The sequence below is a fragment of the Poecilia formosa genome, unplaced genomic scaffold (genome assembly GCF_000485575.1).
Source record: "Poecilia formosa unplaced genomic scaffold, Poecilia_formosa-5.1.2 Scaffold6, whole genome shotgun sequence".
In the NCBI taxonomy this organism is placed as follows: Eukaryota; Metazoa; Chordata; class Actinopteri; order Cyprinodontiformes; family Poeciliidae; genus Poecilia; species Poecilia formosa.
The window spans coordinates 4,114,607-4,131,471 of record NW_006799945.1 but is presented as its reverse complement, the minus strand read 5'-3'; the positions used below and the strand labels follow the sequence as shown (position 1 = coordinate 4,131,471).

The 16,865-nt window shown below is 39.1% G+C and overlaps 1 protein-coding gene across 4 annotated transcripts in view; it reads left to right on the top strand.

The window, feature by feature from the left end:
* The first annotated feature begins 7,239 nt into the window (after positions 1 to 7,239).
* Positions 7,240 to 16,865, top strand: part of unc5cb (unc-5 netrin receptor Cb) — a 148,437-nt gene continuing 138,811 nt past the window's right edge. For 2 of the 4 annotated variants that reach the window (XM_016679987.1, XM_007568490.2), the window contains exon 1: positions 7,242 to 8,014. In XM_016679987.1, the coding sequence (XP_016535473.1) occupies positions 7,897 to 8,014 (118 nt within the window). In that variant the 5' untranslated portion in view covers positions 7,242 to 7,896. Of the gene's footprint in view, positions 8,015 to 16,865 lie in introns of all 4 variants that reach the window. The other 2 variants (XM_007568483.2, XM_016679992.1) reach the window with 2 other exon arrangements.

The following is a 16,865-nucleotide window of genomic DNA, read 5'->3' as shown; positions in this document are numbered from 1 at the left end:
AGAATGTAATCTGTAGTTTTTCAGTGGCATTTATTCTGTGTTGGCCTCGATTTCAACTATTGAATTAACATTAACAGCCTTCTGGTTCATAGAAATTATGCATTACATCCGTCACGGCCAAGTGTTAGTGATTGGGTAAAATTTTAAACTTCAACAGACTCCACACCTCCAGCAAGCAATCGTTTCTCAGTAGCCAAAGGGTCTACACCCTCTGTATGGGATAGAACAGAGGGGGCTAGTTTTTACCAGGCCTTACGCAGAAATATAATTCCTCTCTTTTGCCAAATTATGAATTAAACACAATTTTTGGAAAGGTGTGTTTAATTTCACCAGCCACACCCAGAAGTGATTTCTACTAGATCCGAGAAAATCATAAAATCACTTTGACAGCGCCTGTCTGTCTGAAACCGGCAAAAAAGCCATTTCAAAAGCTTTGCGAGTTCAATGAAGCACGGTGTGAGTCATTACAAGAAAATAACATGGAAACAGAGGTGAAGCTTCCCACTTGCTGCCAGACAACCAAAAATAATTCAAGAGTGCATTAGCAACTCATCCATGATGTCTAAACAGCATCTTGCGTACCGTAGTTGCAGAACCTGGAGATCTTGACCTGCCAGATAAAACCATGAGGAGTGCCCTGTACCAGAAATTAGCAAACAATGGACTTAAATTCATAATCTTTAAAATCTAAACCAAAACTGCTGTAAGAAGCAAAAAATAAGGAGTAGTTTTGCCAAGTGTTCAGCGTACCTTTCATAAACCTTGAGATGGTTTCTTGTCGAGCATAAAACTATTAAAGGCATATAGCCTTAAATGTCTCACGTATTTTATTTCAAATTTGTACGGGTAAACTGCAACGTTAAACATTGACAAACTGTGAAACTGTAGTAAAACAGAAAATCGGAATGTTATTTATTCCATCAGTTCCTGCATGTTTATTTTATCGCCCACTGTGTGCTGAAAGCCCGCTTGAAAAGATAGCTGCTCAGGGAAGCTCAAAACGTTTAATCTGATCATGAATCTCAAAATGTGCATTTTTATTAAATGAATAGTATCGTGTTGTCGTAAAAATTACCACCACTTAAAATATCCAGCATTTCACAGGAATCTAGCTGTGTTATTAGATAGCACCTCTGTGGCAGTGAAAGCTTTGGTTTAAAGCTAAATTACACCTCAATTCACTTCGTGTAAATATTCAGTGTCTGCGGTTTATACACTGAATGTTCCAGTTTTCCCATGAGACACACTTCATACCACCAAACTTTGGTTGTATTCTTTTGCACCGATAACCGTGATTGCCTCTACGGTCTCCAAAAGTGGAGGACTTCTTTTCTGTCTGCTTTATCATATTATTATGATTTTCCACAGACTTCTTCATGTTGATCAAAACTACCACAAACGTTTCATCAGACTGTGTACATGGAATTGCACCTTAATTTGAACACCAAGAGGACGAACTTACAGACAAAATAACAGTCAAAACAAACCTCTTTAGTATCAGTCTCCTTAAAAAGACAACAAATCTTTGCTAATGCGATCAAAAATAGGAGAAAACATGTTAAAGCAGAAATGGCAGCTCATTCTTACTAGTTGTAACTTCTTGACAGACTATTTAACCATGTGGCTAGTTTGAAACACGGTCATTACGGAATCAAATTACTCAAATAGATGCAAAACAATGACGTCACCTTTTCACAGTATCTCATTGCTTCCATTTATCACAGTCTCGCTTGTTAATGGTGTTTTTACTTAGTTGTCCAAGAATCGTGACTCCACCCAAAGGCATAAGAATAACACAGAAAACATAATACATGAACAAAAATAGAACTTCCCAATCAATATATATTATATATATACACACACACACCATCTTTTAAGTTAACTTGGCTAGCTAGTGTCACCTTCCGCTTGTTCAATCTGCCCCTCAATGACTCGCTAGAAAAAAAATATAAAAGGTAAGAATGACAAAACTAATGTTCAGGTGAACAGGCTGCAAAGGAATGAGAGCTCACTGCTACAGCATTGAGCAGAAGGGCATTTCAGAAAGCCTGTATTGGTTAACCTTGAATTCGATAGGCTGCATTGGCAGAGAGCTACACCACTTTCCCCTCCAGTCAGCAAACAGCAAAATGAGGCTGTGTGAACCATAACTGAAAATGGATGACTCTGAGGGAAAGAATATGTTTTAATCTGAAAAACTCTGGTTTTGTATTTGAATATGCATATCTCCATGATGAACTATGTGCTTTATGACTAGCGTGACACATAGAGCTGCAGCATGGCGTTTCATTGGCATGCATTGCGTTTGTCTTTAAGGAAACTGATCTAACACATCCATTTTCCTTTTATTGCTCGCATTCTACTATAAAAACTATCTTTTGAACCGATTTAAATGTGCTGCAGGATAAAAGCAGTAAGACGAGCTGTGCTGAATCAACAGGAAGAGAACATTGTCAGAACTTTGTGCAATGGAAAAAAAAAAAAACTCCCTGTTCATGTTTACTGCATCAATTGAAGGACTATAGATATGTATTTTTACTCCAGAACAACATATACCTATAAGTCAGACGTTTCATCTGGCAGACTCTCTGGTGTAAATTAGTTCTGAATCTAGGTCTCTCCTGGTTAGGTGTACGTACCGCAATGCTGTACCCACCTGGCTACTTCTATACACTGGGAGCTGCTGTCATTGTTTGACCTCCTTCTGGATGTCTGAACTCCTTGCAGAAATATGGAATCAGCTGTTCTGTGAAGATCTCAGAAGTTTGATCAGTCAATGTTATTTAAATAAATACATTTGTGGAGACTGTTAAACACCTAAGACTCATTACGTTTTGGTGAAGTTTAATGAAGAGTTAACTTTTGATCACACAGGATCATTCCGTCAATCACCTGAATACCGACAGAGTTGGCAGAGCTGCAAACGTATCAAAAGACGACCGTTCTCTTTCATGAAACAGGAGCACTAATCTGAGAAGCGGCAAAGAAACTCGTTGTAACTTTGGAGGACATGGAGAGAAGCGCAACTCCATTTGTAGCACACATCGTAAATTCACTGCATCAATTGAAGGATCATAAATTCACGACTCTGCTTTGGTCTCTCACATTAAATCCCAATGAAACTCGTTGACGTCTGTGGTTGTAATTTGACAACAAGTAGAAAGCTCCAGCAGCACGAACACTTCTGCAAGATGTATCCATGATGTCAATGTTTCAGCCGTTGAATACATTCTTAACATAAAGCAAACGATTATTTTTAATTATTTTCGACAGCAACCTACTAGAGTACACGTTATGATGGGGCAGGGAAAGCAAAACTCTTCCAAAAGACTCTAAGAAATACATTAACAGTCTTTGGTCTTCACTAAATGCAATAACCTTGTGTGCGGTATGCAGGACCCTTTGACACTCTCTAATCGAATTTCTGAATCTTTCTTTGATTAACAAATTCTCTAGCAAAAACTCCATTAAATACTGAACGTTTAGAGACGCACAGTGAAGCTGTTAAAAAAAAGAAAATCCTTCGTGGAGTAAATCTCATCCTCACCTGGAGGCTTGTTTAGAAGGCAGTATATGAAGAACAACATTTACATCTGCTATTAACTTTGTTTCTTTATGATCTGTCCATTGACTGTACATTTCTGTGACTGAAATTTTCAAAACACTCCCAAAAGGTTTCCCACATTGTCATGATGGGGTATTTGTGTGTAGAATTTTGAGGAAAGAGAACAATTTAATACAATTTGGAATGAGGCTGTCGCATAGCAAAAAGTGTAGAAAGTGGAGCACTGTGAATGCTTTCCAGCAGCAAGCAGTGATTTTTTAGTTTCGCATTATATTGTCTGTAGACAAACCCTCAGCTAAGAATTGTAAGTGATGGAGACCCCCTCCCCCCCTACCAGGATACATGAATCCCATTCATCATGCTTGGAGACTCTGATCATCCCTGGATGGACTGAGAGCTGTGGTAGCTACCATCTGGTAGGACAAATTATGATGAGGTTGGATCTCACCATAACCTGGAGGGAGGAGAGGAACTGAGACAACGGTTTCCAATACTGATTAATACCACCCAAACTGACTTGTATTCTGTAAGGGTATTTCATTTTGTTTTTAGCTTTTATGAAAAAGACAATCTCTGCACTTTAGATCTATCTGTCATTGCTGTATCCCAGTTACTTGTCCAAACTGTCCGTTCATTCAATAAATAGTTGATGCTCAAGCTCTATCTTTTTGTACCATTTGCCACATTCTGCTCCAGCAGAAAAATCCTAGAGCTGGTCCAGTGATAGCCCGAGCTTTTATCATCTAAAGTTGGCAAGCTGGGACAGGTGGTACACAGGGGGTGGATGATTACTGGAATGGTTAACAGGTGAGTTATTCAGCAGAGTGAATGTCAGCTGTGAGGGGAGCACGACTAAAAGACTGAGGAAAATTGGGATAATGTGTTGAATATACATGGGCAAAGAAGCCAAGTTAAGACTGATAACCTAAAATAAACAAGTACTTCTGTTGTGAAACTACAACAGGTAAGGCAGCTGCACTGCATGAGGGAACTGTGTAATCCAAGAACCAAGCATCACCACAATCATCTTTTGATCTCAAACTTTGTCTTCTTTACTTTAGATATACATAAAAAGGCTATGCTAAAAGAAAACAATTCCCAAAGTGTATTATTATTTATTGGTTTTGTCATGTACAGTGTTTTTTTTGTTTTTTTTTGTTTTTGTTTTGTTTTCTGTTCTTTGACTATTGATATCCTGATGTGTGATTATCTCTAGTTTCTCTCTTTAAAAAAAAACATCCCTATATGGGACTGTTTGGGCTAGAATATGTAAAAATATTTAACTATTTTGACTTATGATGAAGAAATGTTAATATGAGTTGATATTAGCATATGTATCAGTGTTGATATATACTGTATATAATACTGTATATAATAAACATTTTTATGCTTTGCTTTGGAAAGTGCCATATAGATGAAATATATTTGGTGCTACACAGATGAGCTTTAGAACAGCAGCTAGTGACCCTTTCTATTTTAGTCTGCCTTTTCTAACCTTGCTTTGTGCAGTCTATGGTTGATCCAGAAGCACTTTTGGCACTCAATGTCATATGACCAGTTTTTATACCTTGAAACCTTTTATGCACTTAACTAAAAATGTAGTGCTTGTTTGAAAGCAGACATGTCCCACTTCTCAAAAGATGTCGTCAAAACAAACAAAAAAAAAAAAATTCTTATGATTTGCTTGCGATTAATTTATTGCTATGACTTATTTTGATTTTTGTAAACAAGCATTAACAATATACATTAACATCTTTGTATATTAGGAAGGTCTGAATCGAGAATCAATAATTTCCTGCGTATGCTACCCAAAATTGAAATGCCAGAGAGATGTCAGCAGCCTGCTGACATCACCATGCATTAGAGACTGTGGTGGGGGGAGGAAGGGAGGGGAATCCTAAAATTAGATTCATATTTTAAAAGTTTCATATCGGTGCAGATATGGTGCTGGAGTTCATGTTTCACATTAATCACGAAGTGTCGGGGACATTACTCAGACCTCTGTCATGCATATGTAATAACCCATCAGCCTTCCATCGGAAAGCTGAGACAAATTTCTCCCTGAAAAGAAAAAAAAGCCCTATTTCAAGCAGTTTTTCTTTCCTCTGAATTTCTGTGTGGATGTATGTCTGTTAGGCTGAGCTCCTTATATATCTAATGACAAGCAATTAGTACTCTTAAATAACAAGTTAAGTTAATTTGTTTACAACAAGGGACAGTGCAAGGGCCTATCCGATATGCAGTGTTCGAACAGAATTTGTGATGATTTATTTTTCCAATGAAAGGTGGCATCAGAAGCATCTGTTTGCAATACATTGGAAATATAAATCAGGTTTTATATAGAGTAATGCACTGGATAAAATATACTTTTCATTTTTTCTACTTTATATTTCAGCTGCACTACAATGATGAGACAATACCTTAGTGGCCCTACTGTACTGGCACCTTTGTCCATAAATCAGTATGCAGGAATTTATGGGACATTTTTGTCTTCTCACCCTGTAGCTGCTCACGGCAGAAGTCCTTGTCCAGAACAGATTCACAAGATTTTTTATATTTTTTTTTTACAAAGGCCAGAGGACATTATGTGATTAAAGAAACATCACCAGGCTGGTTTTACTCACATTTATCTGGCAGGTTCCATTTTTTTTTTTTTGCTCAATTAATTACAATTTCTAAAGGCCCCAAATGTTTTGTTCACCTGGAACAAAGTTTGTCCATAATCGCAGTTGAATTTGTCAGTCATAAAACTTACACTAAATGTATAATTTATGGTAAGGGGACCTGGATTCAATTCATAATATAAGTGTGTGTAATTTAAGCATTCATTTAGCTAATTAAAATCAATAAAAGAAGTTAGCAAAAAAAGCTGTTTTTTCACAGCATATTAATAGAAAGTTTAGCCGAAGGAAAAAGTGCATTTGAAAAAGATGCATAAGCAACGTGGATAACTACAGCTTTGAAAAGGGCTGCTCTGGGGAATGCACCTCGCAGGCGTCTTGAGGAACAGGTTGTTTATGAAGAAAGTCTCAGAGTCTTAAGAAAGTGGAGGCACAGAATCCAAGTTTGAAGTCCAGGATGAAGTTCCCACATTTGAGGAACCATGTCATCTGTGGGTGTTGGTTTATCTTGTTTTATCAACTCCAAAGTCAGCGCAGCCATCTACCAGGAGCATTTTGTGCTTCCCTCTGCTGACGAGTCTTATAGAGACTCTCATTTAATTTTCCAGCAGGAGTTTAGACCTGCTCATAAAATAACCATCATATCACTGTGACTTATTGGCCAGCAAACTCTTCTGACCTAAACCCTCATAATGAATTTATGTCAAGAGGAAAATAGGAAAAAACAGACTCAACACTGCAGATGAACTGAAGGGTGTTAATAAAGCTACCTTTATTAACACCCTGACTGTCACTCAGCAGGGTGACAGGGTGACTAATTCAATGCTGTTTCACACTAATATAGCAAGTCATGCAAAAGGAGCCCAGACAAAAATATTTTATGCATGTGTGACAAAGTAAGTGCATGTGATGGGGTCACTTTTTTTTTTTTTTTTTTTACATTATAAGTCTTTTTATAATTGGTATTCTGTAATATTCAAAATTTATGATAAATTATTTTAAGCAGATTGCAGATAACTTGAGGCAGAGACAACTCCGTCTCTCGTATTCTCATATTCGTTGAAACAGAGTTGCAGGGAAAACCACATTTTATTCTTATGACAAACTTTTGATTGACTGTTTCCTCTAAATCCCGAACTTGTATTCGCCGTGCATTTAATAAACAGCTTCCATTCCTCGCTGGCTGCTGTCCGGGCCAGGTTTTGATACAGCGCCGCCACACGCCGGAGTACTTGGATTGGCTGAAGGAGCAAGGTAGTCCTCAGAGACGGCTCCTTCCCCGGGTTCAGTCCCGCCAGTGAGACGCACACGCTGAAAAAAGGTTCGGCTGAGCGGGACTCTCCGTGTGTTGGACTTTGATTTGGCGAGGGAGCATGAATTCACCTTCAAGGCATCGATCCACACATCAGAGCAAATCTGGTGAACCTTTGAGAGGAAAATCAAACGGAGTCAGGTTTTAACGCAACATCCTCGCCTCTGACGGAGGACGATGCGCCCACATCTTATCCTATAAACTATCACATGTTTGTGAGGAAAAGGCAAACAATCAGTGCGCTGGAGATATCTTCTGCGGAGCCACGCTGTGCGCTCTTGGTTGTGGAGGTTGATACCTGGACGGGAACGCGGCGCGCAGAGGGAAGATAAAGCGTGTTGGAGATACATTTACTCAGAGACTCGGACTTGCCTCAGAGCGCAGTTTGACTCCTCATCATGGGCTGCGGCGCACAGACTGACAGAGGAAGGGGAAGAGTGACGAGATTCCCCCCGGAGATGCCGTCCGTACCCTGGCTTCTGCTCCTTCTCCTGCTGGATGTAGGATTTGCTCAAGGTAAACTTTAATGCTAAGTGCGGACTTTACGACTGGTCAAAGTTTCACGCACGCTTTTAGCTCCGGAGTGGCTGTAGTGGTCGGGGGAGGAAAAAAAACAAAAACAAAAAAAACCACAAACACCCCCAAAGTTTAAGTAGCAATATTTTAAGTCGTGTACGCAACTTTTGGGACAGAGTAATAAAGTCAGTCTCTAATCTACCTGGCAGATGAATGTCTACTGAATACTAAGTCATTTAGGGTCAATGTATATAGAATGTGTAATTCACGTTTCCTGGATCCGAACTGTATTAATACGTGTTATGCCGGTGGATCGGTCAAAGATTTGAATTGGATGATTTTCCGTAGAGTTGCTTTGGTGAGTAAGAAACTAATAATAATAATAATAACAATAATAATAATAATTATTATTATTATACATTTTTTAAAATAATAAATTAATGTATTTTTTAATTTATCAAAAATAAAAATACCATCCTCCTTTTTATAAAGCAATAGACCAAGCTGCTTTGAAATAGTTATAAAATAAAATAGACAAAGTTTAGTATACTTTGCTGAATACATTGTGTTGATTTGTAATTCAGTACAACTTAAAAGGACTCCCTCTTAAAATTAAAATACTGTTTATATTTTCCCTCGTTTTTTTTAATTGTCTGGAAAAAAAAAAGATTTGAATCAACAGAGTCAGTATGAGGCATGTAAAGCCTGGTGTATCGGAGATATGAACCAACTTTAACTCAATCAGCTCTTATAAGTGGTATGTAGGTCAAAAGTAGAAAATCTGATAAATCTTCTATCTTTTTATACTTTCAGCAAACAAATGTGGGACTTTATACATACGTTTTAAGCAAAAAACGTATAAATAATAATTACACATTTTTTACTTTAATTTATATGTTAATGGATGCACCTCTTATTTTAAAATTGCAACCATGATTACATCAAGCATCTTTTAAAACTCAATAGTTTTCCACCACTTTTGGTAGAAAACATTTTCCTTTTTCGTCACTTTCCATTGATGTTTTAGGCAAACTGTAGTAGCTGTCAGTTACAGAACAAAGCTAAAGCGAAAACACTTAGAGGTATTTACTTAATCCTCTTGTGGATGAAATTACCTGTCAAAGGGCTGTGAGAAGAGAGCATCTGTTTGACGCTTAATTGTTCATTATGTGTCTGAGCATGTTTAAGTACCGGCCTTGAATAAAGCCAGGTGGTCTCTCAACTGTATATGGGTATTTTACCGTATTAAATGTCTGCGGTCTTCGAGAGCCATGCGAGGTTATACTGGTGGCTCAAGCACTTATCGTGTGGCAAGGATTAGGGTCTGTGAGCAACCTTATCTAGCTCCTCTGGATTGTCAGCTCACTCCTACATTGTTAATGAGCAAAACGGGGGTTGGAAAAAAAAGGGCGAGGAAGAACAAAATACAGGCCAGACGCAGCTTCTGAAGGGCAGGGCGAGATGACATAATACCCTTTCCAAAACCCCGGAGAGCTCTGTGTCATTGACTGGATGGGAATACGAACAAGGTTCCTCTCTGTCCATTAAGAAGTCGATAGAGCAGGAGAACATTGTTTGAGCTTAATTAATGGGCTTAGCTATTTTGGGGCACTGATGAGCTGTACACATTTCCAAATCGCTTGAGAGATGCTTCTTCAGTGTGAAACTACTGGTGATTAAAGTGGCTCGCTTACAGACGCTTACTCGCAACACAGTTCTGTTCCTGAAAGGCTTGTTTGCGGGTTATCAGAACACATCTTCTGCTTCTGTGCACTTGTATTTGTTTCATTTTTAAATTTTCTTTGAGGGATCTAACTCAATCCAATAATCTGAGTGCTCTTTACTTGGTTGAAGCCTCTCCAAAAGATTGAAGTTGAGACAGATTTCTGTGAAGAGCTTTGTGACAGTAGCTTGGTTAAGAACTGTTGGGCAACAGAACTGCGAGTTACAAGGAGTATCTGATGGGTTTCAAGTAGTTTTTTTTTTTTTAACTCAACATAAAATCACAGTTCTGAAAACCGTGTTTCATTAGACAAAGAAAAACTTATCTGAAGTGTTTTCATACTTGATTTCTCTTTATTTTCATGCCTGACCTTAAGGTTGACATTTATGTAGTTCGTCTCTGTGTTAGCCTCTGGGTACAGAGGTGCTGAGGGCCATCCTGGGGATTAGTTCGGTTTTTCCATACGGCTGCTCTTGTGCCTTCCTGCTTCTCTCACACCCTGCTGCTCTCTGCTTCCTGAAGATGTGTCCTCTGAGGATTCTTTATAGAGGGGAAAGTTAAAGGATATTTGATACATATATGGATTATAAACCATCATGAGTCAGTGTGCTGTGAGGCTTTGCTGTTTACCGCAGATGACAATCCTGTTCCGAACAACCCGGGTTGCTGCATGGAGTGAAAGGGAATGGTATTTTCATTATTATTATTATTCTAACAGGCTTCCCTGGGGCCTGACAAACTAGCTCCCTTTGGTCTACTAACATTGCAATCATCTGGGTCATTTTTTAAGCCGAGCGTATGCACAATAAGCACATTGTGTGTAAGGAGCAGGAGTTATAAATTTCCCCCCCCGTGAGCTGACCGAAATGACAGCTTTAAATTCAATAAATTAAACGTAACTGAAGAATTTAATGTAACTGATGTAAAGAGAGATTAGGTTTGCAGCGCGCGCACGTCATAGAAGGGAGCTGGGGAAAGATTGTCTGCACAGTTTGGCTTCAACGGGGCAGAGCTACATGCTGGTTGCTAGCTAAGCCACAGATGGAGCATGGTAGCGAGCGATAATTACTGTGAAAAGTGGCTGCTGAGCTTGCTTCCCTGCACCACTTGATGTCATGTACTATTGTTATGAAAGCAAAAAATATAGACGTGTGCTATTTTAGGGCCGGGAACAGTTCTTCGCTCCTCCTGTGGGTGAGGATACCTCGTGGTTGGCTGGTGGAGGCGGGGTACTGTGGCTGCCATGTTTACAGTTGGCCCTGCTGCGAGGTTCACTGTTGTACTATTTGCTGAAAAATTCAGTTTTGTTCCTTTTAACGTTCGTCAGAGCAATTTTTCTTTTTCACTTGTATCACGGCAATATTGTTTTCTGTCTCCCCTTATTTTGCTTCTTTTCACAGCTTTCACTTTCACAGTTCAGTTTTGAATTAAATACCAAATTGTGGCTTTAAATACTTTTTGAACACATCCTAATATAACAGACTAGACTGCATGACCCTCAAAAACCAAAAGAATTAGCATTAACAAGAAAACATGACCTATCTGCATCACTTTGAACATTTTTGCTCCTTATCTTTAGTTTCCTGCAGTTTAATCATTGCATTTAAAGTATTTCTGTGTTTTACTGACATCTTACTAATACTGAAGATATTAGCTCTCACAAAGCACCATCCATTTACTCAAAGCTCCTCCTCTGAGCTGGAGTCCCAAGCCGAACTTCTGCCTGACCTCTGCCCGCTCAGCTCCTCCAGACTAGCAGCAGCAATTTACAAACACCTGGTGGAACTGTGGGTCTGCTGACCCCATCATCCAAACTACTTCTCACAGCAAACAACCCAAATAATGGGTGTCAACAGCTTGATGAGAAGCATTTCTGTGAGGACGCACTGATGGTGGAGTCCTGTTTGATATACAGTATTGCTAAAAGTACAGGTAACTTAGTAACTTGCTATGTGTGTGGATTGTACATAATACCACCGAATCAAATCAACATTCATTTTCTTTTTCAGTGCATATTTAATGACATTTCACAATTTACAGCATTTGGAAAAACTATAAAATTCTTCCTGGCGGAACAATCTAGTAACCACGTTAAAGTATGGAGAAAAAAGAAGACTCCTCCATCCAGTCCAGTAAGTCAAACAACTTCTTTTTAAATGTTGCTCTTCCATGTTTCTGCCACTTTTTTTTTTATTTGCTCCTCTCATGCGGCGATGCCTAGAAGCCAGCAAAACCTGACTAGTGGAGGGTATAATAGAAAATCAGAAAACTCTTGTTCCTTCCAGAGCAGTACTTGAAAAAACAAAATAGGTGAGATGAAGGAGATTGTAAGGACGCAGGTAAAGGACAGAAAGGTGAGCAATGAAGAGAAGGGGGAGCTGTTGTTGGCAGAGGCAGGGAGAGGGAAGGGTGAAAGCAGTCGGACAGAAGAGGAGAGGAGAGTGTCATTAATCACCCTGTGTGACACTCTCAACTACAGGGGAGCTTCACAGTGCAACATTCACTTCTATTAGCAGTCCATTAGCAGAGCTCTGCACAAGTAGCAGCGCTTGACAGGTAGGCCTGTGCCAGAACGGCTGACCTGTGTGCCTTGACAACGCATATTACTTCTGGACTGTGTGAAAGCGTGCATGCGTGCGCACGTGTGTGTGTGTGTGTGTGTGTGTTTGCGTCGGGTGCGGAATGTCAAAGTGCACCACAGGGCAGAAATTACCTTGACATATTGTGGCAAGTTTTGCCTTTTCGTCTATGGAAAGGAAATGAAAATAATTGTTTAAAAGGTCCCACTTTCAGTTACACTACTCAGTGAGATGGGAGATAATGATCCTAACAATAATGATGGTGGTGGCGGCGGCGAGCTGATTCCCTACCTGTGATTTTTGCCTTTGCTGCAAAATGGCTCTTCAAAGTTGAGGTGATGCATTAGAGGTGCACCCATTTCTCATTCAAAGCCTTGCATTGCCTCTTGGTTATCAGGAGCCCTCTGATTATGGGATTGTAGGGAAGGAGAGAGGTGTGGGGGGTGGGGGGAAGGTGGACCACTGTTCCTGCTCTAGATCCTCTGTTCGTTTATGATTAGAGATCGGAGCCAGCAGTCAGAAAATCTGGGGTTGGTGGGGGTGAGGGAGAGGAGGACAAAGCCAAAGGGGGAGAGAGAAGTGATTACGAGTTAAGTGGCCCTTCTCATGCCATTATAAGCAGCAGGGCTGACAGAGCACATCATGAGTGAGGATAAGTACACACTCCACTTCTGCCCTTTAATTTGGCATCCTGGCCTCTCCCCTGGTGTTCAACCACTAACGTCCACCTACATTTTTCTGTCCCTAATTGGAAATCAGCCACGTGTCTTTGCCAGCACAGCCACATACAGGTGAATTCACAAGTTAAGTGACTTTCTAGCGAGGCTTTTTATGACTTTTTATATTTCAGTAATTATTTATGCATTAATTAGAGAAATACTGGCTCCTAACCTTACTCTCATCTTCTTTTCATGTTTGTCATATAATCGTGAAATGTTCACATTAGTTTTTCATTCTTGGTAGCACTGGGTCTAATAATCAAGTCATCAAATTTTCAGATGAGCAAGTGGAACAACCACTCTGGAGCTATTGAACAAGTGCCCACCTTTAAATATCTGAGCGTCATTATGTGCAGTAATTTGTGTTGGAATGATCATATTGATTGTCTCCTAACTAGTCCAGAGACCACATTTTCTGCACAGGCTTAGACTGTTTGGAGTCCAGGATAACGCTGACCTTTTATAATGCATAATTAGATATGATATATGTGCCTGGTATGGCTCACTCACTGTGTAATCTTAATCTAGAATTGCACGGTGAAAAGATAGATGGAAATAATTGGGTCGAACTATCAGCCTCCTCCCTTGTAGTCGATCTATGAAATCACTGAGATGGAACAGGCACAGGAGATGCTGAAGGACCCATCCCCATATCCTGTTTGGAGACTAGTATCAACTACTACTGTCAAGAAAATCTTACAAAGCCATCTGCTGCACAAGCAATCGTTTTAAACAATCTTTTCATCCAACTTCTTTCTAAATCTGATAACTTTCTTGATTTTTTTTTCTTTTTAAACTAATTTCTTGTTACCCCATCTAGACAATCTGAACTTTATGGAATGTTTCTACTTTATTTTGTTATTTTTTATTTTTTTGTTGTTGGTGTGCATGTGACCTTGTAGTCATTGTACGCTTGCCCCTCAATCAATTTCCCTCAGGGAGAATGAAGTATCTCTTATATTCTCCTACAACACCTGAACCTTTGATGTTGCCCTCAATGTCTTTCTACAGTATCAGTTAATTTTGTCCAGTTTGCATGCAACCTAAACAGAATTAAAGAGGCCTCTGTAATGTTACTTTGCTCAGGGTCACTATAAATAGCGCAATGTGCTGATTAAAAGCCCAATGCAGTGAGGTTATTTCCCCGATGTCCTTTAACCAAGCTACCTATTCCAGCATGTAACACAGAACAACCTTGGTAACTACTGCTGTAAACGGGAAGCAGGGGCACAGTGTGGCACAAATATGTAACCCAACATATAGAGCAAAACATGCTTCAAAATGTTCAGTTCATTCCGATTTTGGATTTTAAAAAAGATCTAAATGATCTAAGTAACTTCTGAGTAAAAAAATCTGGTGAAAAGATTGTAGTTTTTAATGTTTTTTAAAGAGTGTTGCGAACTACTGTGATTTAACACTGAGCAGGACTGTGGGGGGCTTTTTCAAAACTGGAAAACAAGCATTTCACTCTGCAGTAAATTTGGAGCTACATTGGACCGCTGCCTATTTGCAGTTCAGTATTCGCAGATTCACCTATTCAGGATTTTTTCTGTGACTCATAGCTTCAAATTATTTGTAGAAACCCTGCCTACTTGCACATTTTTTTTTATTTTTTTTTGGGCATTGTTACTCGCCACGCTACTGGCTGGCATTTGCAAAGCAGCCAATCCAGGGGTGGCATTTATTTTCTATCGTGGAAGCAATTGATTGATAATTAAATATCTATACATAACTTTTGATTTTATTAAATGTTTAAAAAGTAACCTATAAAATTGTTCTTAAAATTTGTTGTTCATTGTGAGCTTATGTCTGCAATACAAGCTGACTATATTTTAGAAGTCTGTAGACTTATTTACGTCAAATCCTGGTGGGCCCGGTAATGTGACTCCTTCTTGCAATTAAGGAACATTAATGCTAAACTCAGGCTATGCATTCTTTCTTCACGAAAAAGTCCCACATACCAAAGAGGCAGTAATGAGGTGATCTCAGAGATGATTCATCACGCCTGAGTCACGGACGCAGCATGGAGTTACCTGAATTATGATGTTTGTTTAGAAATCCATCCTTTTCTTGAAACATGAAACACAGCTACCGTCTTTCGCTCAGTCCTCACTGTCTGATGAAACTAAGCCTCTTTTCTTTGCTCTCTGCTGCTTTGTTCTCCTTCACACAGCTTTGAGTGCAGCGCAAATATAGAAAATATCCTCGGAAAAAGGATATCTTCATTATAACACCGTCTAATGAAGATATTAATCTACGTTGGAATGAAGAATTTATTTTTTGCTAAACCACTTCACATTTATTTATATCCTTAAATGTGTTTATTTCTGTTTAGACAGAACTAGGTTTCCATTTGCTGATCCCTCTGCTTGTGGAGGGTTGTGGTCTTTATATGTCAGCAGAACAGAAAGAGGGTTTGGGAAGGGGGGGGTTAGTGAGGGAGTGCTTGTGGGACCCCCCTTGTCCCGGCTGAAACATGAGAACTAGAGACCAAACGTTCCCCATTTCCTGTCTCGACTTTATCAGCATCTTGCTCTGTGTTATTTCTACACTCTTAAAGCATCTGATGAAAGTCTTGCCTCAGATAAATGTTTGTGCCTCCTTGCTTTTTACGGGGCTCAAATGAGATACTTTATTCTCGTGCCGCCCCTCCCTCTTTCATTCTCTTTTTACCTCATTCCTGTGTCTGTTTTTGAGATCCCGCAAGTGAAGTTCAGAGTCTCTGGTTTACATTATGGTTGCTTAAAGATGGGCTTGGGATGCCTTAAAAGACAATAATTGTCGTTGTGCTGGAGGAATACACTTTTACAAGACTTTGGAGAAGAGCTTTGAGGAAAAAGAACCTTTGTTGAGTTAACTACATTTCTGCTGAGTTTTGCTGAATATAATTACTTCCACCTACATATAGGTCAGCGATACTTCACAAATGAGAAGTAATTCTTCTTTTTCCATCCTTGACAGTTCACACTCTTTTTCATTTTAGCTTGTGTAAGCTGTGTGTTGCAAAAGTTTTCACAACCATTGAAGTTTTAGTGTTTGGTCATGTTACAACTACAAATTTTGATGTATTTTATTAGGATTTAACGTAGCAACCCAACACAAAGTAGTGCATAATCATAAAATGGAAAGAAAATTATAGATGGTTTTCATAGTTTTTTTGCAAAGAAAAATCTGAGTTGTGTGAAACAGTATTTCTAATTATACTAATATTCCTGAATAAAATCCAGTGTAACCAATTGTTTACTTATGTGTAATCTGAGTATGGAAGACCAAAAGAAGTGCATTGACCTACACTTAAAAGCCTAGCAAGGAGATGGCTAAATACCCAAGAGAGATAGATTTGGAGAAGATGCAGAGAAAGTCAGATAAAAAAAAAACTGCTTACAGAACAACTATTAGCTGTGAACTTCTAGCAATTGTAGGCTAGCGAGAAGAAAGCCATTGTTGAATGAAAGTGGCAACATTGTGGTGTAAGGATGTTTTTCTTTAGGAGACACAAGGATCTTTATAGAGTTGACGGGAAGATGGATGAAGGTTTATATAGGGCAATCCTGGAAGAAAACCTGTTGGAGGCTGCAAAAGATTTGAGACTAAGGTAGAGGTTCGCCTTTCAGGAGCACAGCAATTCTACACAACCAGATGGCAATGGAATCATTAAGTAAATATATATTGTGCTATAACAGCCCAGTAGACGGCCTAAACTTTTAGGCAGTGTAAAGTCCCTACACTGGCTCCCTGAAGCTCAAAGAATAGACTTTAAAATACTGTTGTTAGTTTATAAACCACTGAATGGTTTAGCACCACAATACCTTAAAGATCTGTTATTGCTG